Raw genomic sequence first — 12,188 nt, 5'->3', positions numbered from 1 at the left:
GTTAACTTAAAACACTCCGGGAAGACAATACAGACAGGTTCCTTCCTCTCTGCTTGTTCCTGGGTTATGCCGGCCATCCCAGCTCTTAAGATCGTAACATTTTTCCCTCTGAACACAAGCAGAGCAAAACTGCTGGGCATGCCCTCGAAGAATTACAAGCAGCGAGATTGCTCTCTGCCTTAAAAGCTGTGTTTTTCCCAAGGGAAGGGAAGGTGAGAGCGCCGGGCAGGGCGCTACACAGCACCAAAGAAACCAAACCCCTCACTTGTCTTCTGCCTCCCTAGAGTTACAGCCACAGTGATTATTTCTATCACTTAATGCTTTAAAGCCCTTATTCCTCCAACTTGCCATACAACCTGAAGTAGTCTCTGCTCCACATGGCGAATTTATCCTTCCTCCTTTATTTGGAGATGAAGTAGCTTGCTCAAGGGGACACAGTGAGTCAGTGGGAAGCAGGCCCAGGAGCTGCCTGTGGCTTTCACAGACCGTTCCGCCCTTGTTAAAGACGCCCCTACCCTCATGGCGCTCGGTCTCGAACGACAGCGGCGTGGCAGCACGCGCTCCTCGTGCGCGCAGGAATCCCTCCAGTTGTCAATACTGCTCGGTATTTCCTGCTGTCCTCCTGATTCTCTCCCGTCTTTACCCCAGAAGAGCTGCTCCGACTAGATCCAGCGGAGCGCGCAGTGTTTTCCCGGCCCCTCTCCTGGCACTGGGGACGGTGTCCGCAGCGCTCGCCCCAGCGCAGCCGACGTGCTCGCGCAGCGGGGCCCATGCGGGCGGGCGGCCGGGAGGCTAAACCCTGCCACAGGGCACGCGGGCCTAGTGCGGCCTGCACTCTCTCAATATCCATTTTGGAAGAGAAGAAAGACACCAGGAGACAAGCGGCCAGGACAGGGAGAAGGAATCAACAGAGGAACATCAGAAGCTCATTGAACATCTCCCCATGAGCATCAGACCTGAAAGCACTTTCCAGATCTGCTTTCCCTCAATGTCCAGCCGGAAGTCACCAGTGATGACAATAAGTTAACCATCAGGAAACGAGGTTCATCTCGGTTTTGCCCCAGCACACAGAGCCGGCCCGTGGCAGTCGCCGGGCCAGCACTATCCGTGTCCCAGCAGAATTGCTTGGGTTATGGACAAGGCTGCCCTCCCTACGCCATGTGGGTCCCTGCAAGGCACCGGCAGCAGCTGCTCAGCACACGTCTCCCCGTGGTGTCACGCGCTCGCCGTGCGCTGCCACGTCCCTCCAGGGAGAGCTCCCGCTTCCGCCATGAAACGGCTCTGGCCATGGCGCGTGTAGGAGCCGCGCGGGCAGCCCCCGCCTGCCCCTTGGCTCGTCTTTAAACCTGGGCCACCTCGCTCCCCCCGCAAAGCCCAGCGCTCCTTGGGATCCTCCAGCAGCGGGAAAGGTTAGTATTTCATTCACGGTGACACAGACACCGCTCAGCTCTGTACTCGGCACTCGCTTCGGGTTGCCTTTCGCGCCAACGCGGCTGTCACTTGGCACTTCTTGATCCTGCACCATTAGTTTGCCAAAACTCGTATTTCTGCTAAAATGAAAGTCACGATTAAGTTTTGCCTGAACTGATGGAGCCAATGGGGTTTGTAGGTCTTAATATCCCCGCCAGAAGACAGCAGGGCTCAGGGCTGGCCACGCAGGGCTGGGAGGAGCGCTCAGCAAAGCCGCTGCAGGAGGACGCCGCATTTCTGAGCACTCCGATCACCCTGCCCAACAGGTGACCTCAGGTCCCAGCACACTAATCCAGGTAACAAATAAATAAATAAATAAAGACCAAGGAAAATTTTGGAAGACAATAAGACCCCAGAAGGGATAAAAAGGGGAGGGGAAAGTAAAGGAGATAATAAAAGGCAGAGATCTTCTGATGAACACAAAGGGAAGGATATTTACAGAACAACAGTGTAACACCTACTTTTCAGCGTGCATTTGCCATAGAGCAACTGATACTTCGTCAGGGGTCAGTCCCTTTTCTGCCCTTTGAGTCTCACAAACATCTGCAAGTCTAATGATATTTTGTGTTCTTTTAGCACTTTAATTTCTAAATTCAAAAGACTATGAGAATTTCAAATTCAGCCTTTTTTCCTTTTTTTTTTTTTTCATTTTTAATGAGGGAAGTTTAGCCAGACACAGAAGAAACCCATACGGACAGCTTTTTCTTCATTAGTTTGGAGACTGGACTCAATGAATTTTAAAGATGTGAAGTTGGTTATAAAGGTGAACTCACTCATCCCCTTCCATTACACTTTCTGAAAGAGTCAGAATAAAAAAGATCCGCTGTTGAATGCTGGATCTTTAGGGCACCAGAAATCTGCACAATTCAGCTAAAGTTCAGCTGTTGGAACACATGATTATCTAGAAACAGGACCAACTTGAGAAAAAGGAACAGAACTGAACATAATGCATGCGTGGAAGAAATGGCCCACTCAGTCAAGGAAGCCAGGTTGTGTCTCTGGATACACCTTTGCAGCTCACATGAAGGGGGTTTCACTTCAGAGTTAGCTACAGGAATTGGCCAACAGCCAGTTCATCTACTTTGTTTTGCAAGCACTATTGCTAACTTCCTCTATTTTCATTCACCACTTCTCAAACAACAAAAGGCCTGAGTCACGACATAATTTTCATTAGACACTAGTAGTTAATAAACCTTTCAATCTGTTTTCAGAATCTAGATACCATAAAAACCCTGCTCTCTTGGAAGCATCCCAGTTATCGACAGCATTCACACACCCAACAACCCAGCCCAGTTAAAATGTGAATGTATTTTAGAAATGTATAATCTATCCTGTATTTTACTATGCACGCTACCTCTTTATTTTGTACAATTCACTCAGGTTTGGACAATGATATAGACTGGTCATTTCCAGTTTCACTTCACAGAACAAATGCTTTCATTTCCTGATTTTCATGCATTTTATGCTGCTTTTGTTATTTGTGCTGAGAACAGCACATAATTAGTTTCCATCAGAATTTCCTTCTAACACCTAAGACAAAGGAAAAATCGAACACGTGACATCTGATCTCAGAGAACGCTGAAGCCCTGTTTCACATAAATACGATAATCTTTTAAGAACAGTTTGGCTTATCAGAAACCCAGATGCGTAACAGTGATGACAAACCTGTACCAGAAAGTCCTCAGTAGAATTAGTAACCAGTTCTTGCCAACCAATCATCGATTGCCATTAAATACTCACTTGACTATGATTATCATTACTTACATGGATGCCATCAAAATGAAACTGAGTCAATGTTTTAAAAATGATTTAAGAGCAGTTTTGGATACTAAAGCAGCTCCTGAGTTCTCACTGTCTAATCACATGTTATTAATCACAAAAAGATGATGTTTCCTCCCTTGCTTCCAAGATAAAGGCCCAATTCACTCTAATAACAGACAATACTAATGAACCATATAAAGAAAATAATAGGTTACTTCATGCATTTGACAGCTTATTGCAGTTTTAAAAGATTTCCAAAGACAAAAATATGTTTCCTTTACCTCAAATTATTTCATTTTAGGCACTACTTGTAGCAATTATAGCTAACATTTTTCAGACAGAAGTGTGGTTCTTGAATTACTGTGTCCATTTCACAAATTAATCCGACCATTTTTTCCTGCCCAGAAGTCCACAAAGTCAAAGTTTCACGAACTCTCATTTCATTTGTGACCAAATCAGTACGAAGTATTTGTGGATTATCGGGGTGACAGGGAACAGGTCAACCTTCTCTCCAGGAGACGGTCCCTTCCTCAGGGAAGCCCTGAAGTCCTTCAAGGGCTCTGCGCTTGCTGTCTCCCACAGTTGCCTCTCAGGATGCAGTTTCAAGGAGCGCAACTTGGCGGCAGCAGGTCAGGGTAGATCCTGGTGCCACCGCTGCTGCCTCCGCCAGTGCCAGCGGGTTTCACTCGAGCCCACACCTCCGCTCCGTCAGTGGGCTGATCTGACTGCAATCTAACCGGGCCAAAAAAGCAATTAGTTTGCAGCCAGATGAGCTCCCTGAAGCCTCTCTCTGTATCAGCACCAGCTCCCCAAGGAGCACAAAGAGATGGGAACACAAGACGGCGGTGGAAAGAAGAGTGAGACAGTGGACTTGGCCAGGTTTAAACTATTACAGGACTGTGCCTTCCAGTGAACATTATATGATTTTTTTGACAGTCAAACCAAGCAGTGAACCCAGTAGTGCTGTTTGTTAGGAAATCACTGCATCGCAAAAGCTACCCCCACAAATGGCCCTGAGGCCATCGCAGGCAGTGAAGAGGCCAGGAGCTCTGAGGACACCCAAGAGCACATCAAAAAGGATCTCCCTGCAACAGCATGGGACACTCTGTGAGCCTGGGGGGATATATCAAGGTCAGGGACACTCTGTGGTTAACCCAAACAAGACAGCAATGTATCCCGACTGCTAAATGTCTGGCTCGCAAGCCAGGTTAACTGGGTTGGCTGGGGATGGCCTTTGCCACAAGACTTGACTCAGATTCAATCTTAGGCCTTCAGACCTATAACAAGAATTCTTAACCATCCCACTTCTTTGGGGAGAGATCATTTGCCTTATATTTTCTTGCTGCTGGAATGAGACAGATAAAATGCTTTGTTTTCTTACTCCATTAGTGGACTCTTGTTTTCAAGCCAGCAAACTGTTATTGCAGTTTGACAAAGCAGCAATACTGGTAGAACTCCAGGATGGTATTAATAAATATACAGAAAGTTACAACAACATATATGTAACCCTTCACACCCTGGGTGGTTTCTATTCACTCCTCTTCCACTCCCCTTGAAACTGTAGCAGCAGCAAACAGGATTTCATAATTGAATCTCCATATACAAAATGAAGAAAAGTTACAACAAAACAAGCAGAGCTCATGCGCTTCGTTTTAGCCTACTGAGAAATACAGCCGACAACAAACCTAGCTACAGGACTAGCTACAGGAAGTAGCAGAAAACAGAAGTTTTTCAGACAGTTGCTCACAGGGGAGCTTCTCGGGAGCCTTTGATACAGCCCAGTAAAGCACGAGGAGGAGGAAGCTGGTACCAGGGCGCTCGTACTCACCGTCTGCAGAGTTTCTTCCTGCCTTCTGCTTTGGCTCTGTCGGTTGATGAAGGAGCGTGTCGAGAGCTTGTAATGGTTCAGCAAGCAGATGATAACTACCACCATAACAGTTATAACCACAATTATGATGATGATTTGAACAAACTCCAGTTCAGCTGCAAAAAGGAAAAAGAAAAAAAAAAGTGTCAATCACACACAGAATGTCAGTCATCAAAGCAATAATCTGAAAATACTCCCTCCTTCATCAAAATTGATCCTGATTAAGATGGCTACTGGTGTCCGTTTTCCAAATTTTTGCAAAGAAATCTATGTCCTAAAAATAATTATTTTTGAAATTAGTTTTTAGCAGTGCTGATAAATTCACATTGCGTGGCTGCAAGTCCGAGGTAAGAGACTTCCCCAAGATCTTTCACTGCAGCCCTCACAGGAATAAGCTCTTCAGCAAAAGCACAAAGGATGATCCTATCGACAATACAACAATTCCATTTCAAAAAATAAAAACTACTTTAATAGAATCATAGAATCATAGAATCATAGAATGCTTAGGGTTGGAAGGGACCTCTAGAGATCATCTAGTCCAACCCCCCTGCACACGCAGGGTCACCTAAAGCACGTGGCACAGGACTGCATCCATAGCCACCTGCAATGCCAATAGAGGCTAAGAGAGCTCCTTAAGCTGCGAAGCAGAGCTCACGGAGAGAGGAATCGGGACATTCAGTGTACGTGGGATTTCAGTGATTAACATTCTGCTGTTAGACTCTATCTACCAAAAAGGAAGAAGACTATGGGGAAGCCTATCCTTAACCTAGATCTGCTAGCTAGTGTGAAAGCAATGAACAGCCTTGTCTTTAACTTCACATTATCATCTAAATTAAATATTAAGCAAACTTTTGTTCTACTGAACCTACAGGTAATGTTTTCTTCAGTTGCTTACCCTCCTCCAATTGGAGTAAAATCTAACTTTTTAGTACACTGCTAGACATTTATAAGTCTTTAAAGATTTTTGGTCTGCCTAAATCAAGACATGTTGCTTAAAAATGACACCAAGACTTATTTGTGGCAAGGTACACAATACGATGCACGCCATAAAAGCCCATCGCACAGAAATTAGAGTGTATTTAGAATCAAATCACTTGCAGCCACCCTCAAAGCCCTTCAGCCACAGTGGAGCAGAAGGGATGAGCAACCTAAGAGCAGATATGGCCCTTTGGAGTTACACAGGTGCTGGTATTTTTGTGGAAACTGCTCATAGGGGATGCTCAAAGACAAGTCAGAGACTCAAAGACAACTGCTAGAGTTGCTCAGTTCTCGGCACTTTTCTAAAATGACACTACTTCTGGGTGCCCAAATGTGACTTTAGTAACTTGGTAGAAAATTCCTGCTTTTAAAAAAAGCCAACGAGGAAAATATATATATATAAATATATATATATAAAAGAAAAGGACAAAGCAAATATACCAGAGGGAATAAGCTTTCTCACTTATCTCTTTCATTTGCTGTCATCCTTTCCTTGCTGTGTAATAACAGTAGCTGAAGCTTACGCAAACACAGTACGACTACGAAGCTGAGCTAGAAAAGTACAGTTCACACTCAAAGTTCAGAACGTCCTGCGGTGGAACTATGGGAAACCCAAGCTTGTGGCATCAATTGAAGGTTTCTTCCAAACATAACCTCAGTCTTCGAGACCCGGGAGGGCAGAGGGAGGCTGGCTCCGGAGGCTTTTGCACCAGCTCGTGCCCCAAAGTCTCGCAGTTTGCCCCGAGTTTGCAATGGGAAGGAGCACACACAGATCTGAGCGCTGGGGCTCTGCGATGCTCGCAACATGGGTAGCTGAACTTATTCAAAGCCGCGGGATGATTAAAGGGGCCTGGAACAATGCAACAATATGTCTACCATTTAATTTCTCTTTCCTGGTAAGCACCATCCATTCATTAGCAACCCCGTCAACACTTATGAATAATTTCATTAGTCAGTGTTTTGCAGCCTCCCTCTGCTTTTGCTATCAATCCCATATGCAGCAGCCGATGTGCCATTTTTTGTCCTGAGGCACTGGAAGCTAATGATGTCAGCACTGAAAGATCCAAAAGCAGCAGGCAAAGAAATTAATTTAAAAAAATAAAAAAAAAAAACAGAACAAGACAAAACAAACAAAGAAAAACATGTTTAAGCATACAGCCAGCTTTTTTTCTTGGGTCAAAAGTGCAGAATACAAACTCGACACAGACAACAAATACTGCAAACAAATGCTGCAATTCAGATTCTGTGAATACCAAGTATCAAAGGGTTTCTTTACCCCTAAACTTTTTTTTTTTTCCACATCATGTAATATTTTATGACTGGAAATTGAGAGACTGTTGCTAAAGGGCGACATGCAAAACAAGCAATGTTGATTTAGGCTTTCCTAGAATGCTACGATCACTGGAATGACATGTTGCTTCTATATCTGCCAAGGGCAGAGTCTTCTAAATTTATCAAGGCCCCAGCATTTCAGGGGCAGGGGACAGTTCCTCTGCTCTACAAATAAATGATCAGGACTGGGAGCATATCCCTCATGGGATGACTGATAATGACTGGAAAATAAACGACCAAAAGGCGGCCATGCCACAGAATCACAGCACCCAAGGGCGCAGGCACTTTATCCTGCAAACACTAGGATGTAACAAAACTCCCCACGGATGTTCCAGAGGATTTTCTCACTGGAAAGAGGAGGAAGAAGGGAAGGTGGGGGGAGATGTCTGACGTTTCCTTGCTCCTGACTAGTCCTCCTCCTGAGCACCAGGTTATTAATAGGCAAAAAGAAAAGGGAAAAAGACGGGAACAGGAGCCGTCTCTCGTTACCGACACCGCTCGAGGCAGCGCGGAGGGCTCTGACACACACTTAGTCACCGCGGTCCCTCCTGCCCCGACCAAGTCTGCAGCACGTGTCTGTGGCCCGAGCAGCCCCGGACCCAGGCGCTCTGCTCCCTAGACGCCTGTTCCTTAATATGGATTTTTCCTCCCCCCATCAATTAAGCGGGGAAGAATGTGAAGAAAGACAAGACAGACTTTTACCTCCCCGTGTCTCTCCCTCACACACACACACACACACACATATATACTTCTTCACATGAAAGAAATAAAATTTATAGTGCGTTTCTCCCCCCCAGATTTTCCCTCATACAGGCACAACAGAGCAGTTACATATTTCATGAAAACACCTTCGCAGAAAAATAGGAAAAGAAGAAATAATTTCTTATCCTAGCAATAAGCACAGTAGTCACACAAGTGCAAAGGTCTGGGTTGTCACCCTACGTTACCCTTTGAAAACAAACTCTCTCTCCTGGGCAGTAAAGCCCTCCTGGAGGCCCAGGGGCTCCGATCACACAAGTCCCTAAGCCGAGCCAGAGGTGCTATGAGTGGGATTCCCCTTTGCTTCGCTCTGACGTGACCCAGGGACTAAGCTCACAGTAATCCTAGCCATGCAAAAACACGAAATAAATAAAATGGGAGTACCTCTTTCCAATAACAGGTCTTTTAACCGTGCATCCTTCACCGCTGTACTGTTAAGCTGCTCACTGGACATAATCGTGTCCTCTGGAAAAGGGATTCGAGCCTCTCCGTGGACCCCCCGAGTGGGCGCCGCATCACCGGGCAGCCTGCGGCGCCGTGGGGCACTCGCGTCCGGCAGCCGCTCGCTCGGAGCTACCGGCTGCAGCCAGCCCCCCGTCTGTCTGTCTGCCTGTCTGTGTCTGTCTGTCTGTCTGTCTTTCTCTCCCTCTCTCTCTCCGGTGTATCAGCAGGGCCCGGCCCAGGTGCTAGACAAAATGCTGTGGCTCAGACCGCAGACTGTGTCTACCAATTATCGACTGCCATCAGCAGAGAGCCGAGTTGCAAAGCAGCAGGAACCCGGCAGTGCCGTGGAGACGGATACAGAGTCCGGGTCCCCTATCTTCAGCCCAGCTGAAGCAGACTCGCACTCTGGCTTACCCCCGGAAAAAAAAAAATAAATAAAAACAAGGAGCGTGTACGCGCGTGCCGGCAGCGCGCGCACACACGCAGGCACCCGGGGCGGCAGGGGTACGCGGCTGAGCTCTCCACAACACAATCGTTCTAGGCTTTGTCTGGAACAAAATGAAAAAATAAAAAATTAATCAACAAGAGGGGAAAAAAAAAAAATCCGCAAAGCTCCGCTAAAATCCTTCTCTCTTGATCCCTGTCGCAAGGCTCTCGCCTTGCATGTCGGCGGACAGAGAAAGAGAGAGCGAGAGAAAGAGAAAAGTAGAAGAAAGATGCATATCTTACCCACGCCACACGCGCAACAGCCTCGCCGCTCGGCTGCGGTGCTCTTTAAACAGCGGCCGGTCGACACTTAGAGGCTCCTAATTCTTCCGCGTTTCTGATCCAGCTCGGCGTGCGTCATTCCCGGCCCCAAGCCCCGCGCTCGCTCCTGCAGTCAATCCCGCGCTGCGCCGTGCTCCCTCCCTCCCTCCCTTCCTGCCTCCCTCCGTCGCTCCGGCGGCTGCGGGAGCTGCTCGCACATGCCACCCGCACTCCCGCCTGCTCGCCCGGGCACTGGGAAGCGCCGGGAGCGCGCCGGGAAGCTCCCATGCGCGCCTCGGATCGCCGCGAGCTACGCTCCCATGAAAGGCACCAAGGGGCTCCAGGGGAAGCGGGGGATGGCGGGAGGATAACACACAGCCGGGATCGAGTATCCCACATGAGCTTTAGGCTGGGAGATCTCCTTGTATCCAAGTTAGAGACACTGGGAGTTTTCCATCGCGTTTGCAAAGTTCGTAAATGCCAGTTGTTCCAAAAAGGTCAGTCATCTCCCCAACACAGCAATAAGCTTCTCCAAATTATTTAACAGCCCAGACTGTAATTCTGAGCTTATTCCTACCCCAGGAACTTAAAATGGTCCCAGTAAAGAATTTTTATCCCCAATTTCTCATTACGTTTGTTTCCCATGTTGCAGGTACACAGCCACTAAAAGGCACCAGAAAAACCTTCAGAAGCTGAAGTTGCAAATTTATTATGAAACATTTTAGGGAGAGTCATAGGGTTTAAAATATTAGGGTTACACATGCTGGTATAATATTGCAAAACAGTAACCACCAGGAGAAATAACCCATGTAACCTCAAACAATCTATACACAGAAACTTAGAAAAGGGGGAAAAAAAAAAAAGAGAAAGAGAGAAGGGGAAGGGAAGGAAAAAATACCAGAGGGAATTTTTTGAGACTTGGGCTCCAGTTGCGTGTGCATTTCTCTGGCAGAACTCCCAGCTCGACCCATATCCGCCTTCCCTTTACCCCCTCGGCTTGCCCCAGCAGCACCGGCGAGCCAGCGTTTTCCGCCTGGCTATTTTTCCAGCCAGACTGGCAGCCCTGTGCTAACCCTACCTCCTAGGTTGCCTTTGGCTCCCGGGCTTGCAGGACCGTTGCCCTGTGCCTGCCTGAGCAGCGTGGCTGAGCCCTCCTCCACTTACGAGCTGCCTCTCTGCAATACGGCAGCATCCCCAGGGCAGCGGGCGCCACTGAATGGGCGTCTCCATGAGCAGGAGAAGAGATTTTTGCCCAGTCCAGTATGGCCCCCATGGAACTCGCTGTGATGGACCACGGAGGCACAGACACTGCTCCCCATGCCTTGTGCCCCAAGGGACAAGGCTTGGCACGAAGGTCTCTCCACTCCAAGCTCAGGAGTAAAGGCCAGTAGGGGACACAGGCTCAGCACAGTGAGCCATCCCCCAGCCACTCACTGTCCTGGGGGCATCAGGAGCCCTCTGGAGGCTGGTGGCATCGGGACCCTTCCCCTGTCACTGCAGTCTCTCCTCCTCATCTAGATTTATTAAATCACACTGACGTGTAGCTGGATGCTGCCAAGCCTGGGGTCTCGGTTCAAGTGATACAGTCAAGCTGGGGGATAGCGATTGTGGTCAACAAACAAATATCCTCCTGAAGGGTTACAAGAAGAGTAGAAGGAGTTTAAATTATATGTTGAGTAAAACTGGGTGTTCCCGCCTACAGCACTGCTACCAGCAGAGGGAAGTAGCTCAGAACAGGTAACACATGGAACACCTTCAAAATGACAATCCTATCACCCCTGCACAATGCCTGGGAAAGCAATAACGCTGCAGACTTTTTTTTTTAAGACATTGCTGCTGCATGGGTCTGACCTAAACTGTGCACCTAGGGGGCTATCCAGGCTGACTACCTTTCCGTTGTTCTCCACTCCCACGGCTTTAGGGCTGCAGGGTACGCCAAAGCTTTCCTGAGCCAAAAACTGACCCGCCGATGTCATCCCCAGACGTCATGCTTGAAATGAGAAGACAGTTTCAGAGAAGCCCAGTTTAGAAGTGGAAAACAAAATTAAATCAACACAGAGGTTTCAGTGCTCTTCTTCACTTTGTTCTCTTACAGTCAAAGCAACATCCCTTAATCTTTAGATGACTTTTTGTCTCTTAAAAGGCGTTAACTCACAGCACAAAATTATTGCTTTGGCACAAGCAGCATTCCTTGCACAGAAAGGCTGACACATGACACACCGTTCCCGCCGTAGCTCGCTACTTCCCTACCCGCCAAGCATTTGTTTAATGACGTATTATTGTACAGGCCCTATGAGTCACGAATGCTTACGGACTACCGTATCCATAAACAAGGCACCCGGACCATCCTCAAAAACACCCTCAGCACAGGATTAGGATCATTACCTATTTATTAAGCATTTACCATCGAGTTTTCATTATGAATCAAGCCCTTTTGGTGCCAATCATTCAGCAACTGCCGCATCAAAGCTGCTCTTGCAATGAGGACAGGGAACCTGCTTCCTCCTAAAAATAAAGGATGCATTTACTGATCTGTCCCCCATCTGTATCAGTCTTGACTGGGGAAAAATATTCTGGAACCGACAAGAATAAAAACTGCTTTTTAATTTCACTAATACTTAAGGATGTTAGCAGCTTCCCACTTAAACTGCTTCCCATCCCTATCTTTCTTTGCTTTCTGAAGACATTACTGACTTTGGTCAGACTTTCAACCCACCCTAAAGGTAAGAAGCTCCTAATGAAGCTTTGTTAACAAAGATTGTTAAAAAGCATGAAAAAAAGACCCTTGAAATTAGTATATGGGGATGTTTTTTCCTTCTTGCAGTTCACC

The 12,188-nt window shown here is 47.3% G+C and overlaps 1 protein-coding gene across 5 annotated transcripts in view; it reads right to left on the bottom strand.

Moving 5' to 3' along the window:
• The window catches only part of LOC104565831 (low-density lipoprotein receptor class A domain-containing protein 4), a 322,211-nt gene that overhangs the window by 57,773 nt on the left and 252,250 nt on the right, over window positions 1-12,188 (bottom strand). For 2 of the 5 annotated variants that reach the window (XM_088533757.1, XM_088533756.1), the window contains exon 5: window positions 5,060-5,214. In XM_088533757.1, coding sequence (XP_088389883.1) covers window positions 5,060-5,214 — 155 coding nt within the window. Of the gene's footprint in view, window positions 1-5,055; window positions 5,215-8,551; window positions 8,716-9,340; window positions 9,456-12,188 lie in introns of those variants that run through there. The other 3 variants (XM_010212575.2, XM_010212574.2, XM_088533758.1) reach the window with 3 other exon arrangements.

Source organism: Tinamus guttatus, unplaced genomic scaffold (assembly GCF_059628265.1).
Source record: "Tinamus guttatus ecotype Peru unplaced genomic scaffold, ASM5962826v1 Tinamus_guttatus_pri_ptg000520l, whole genome shotgun sequence".
NCBI lineage: Eukaryota > Metazoa > Chordata > Aves > Tinamiformes > Tinamidae > Tinamus > Tinamus guttatus.
This window is presented reverse-complemented; position numbering and strand designations above follow the sequence as displayed.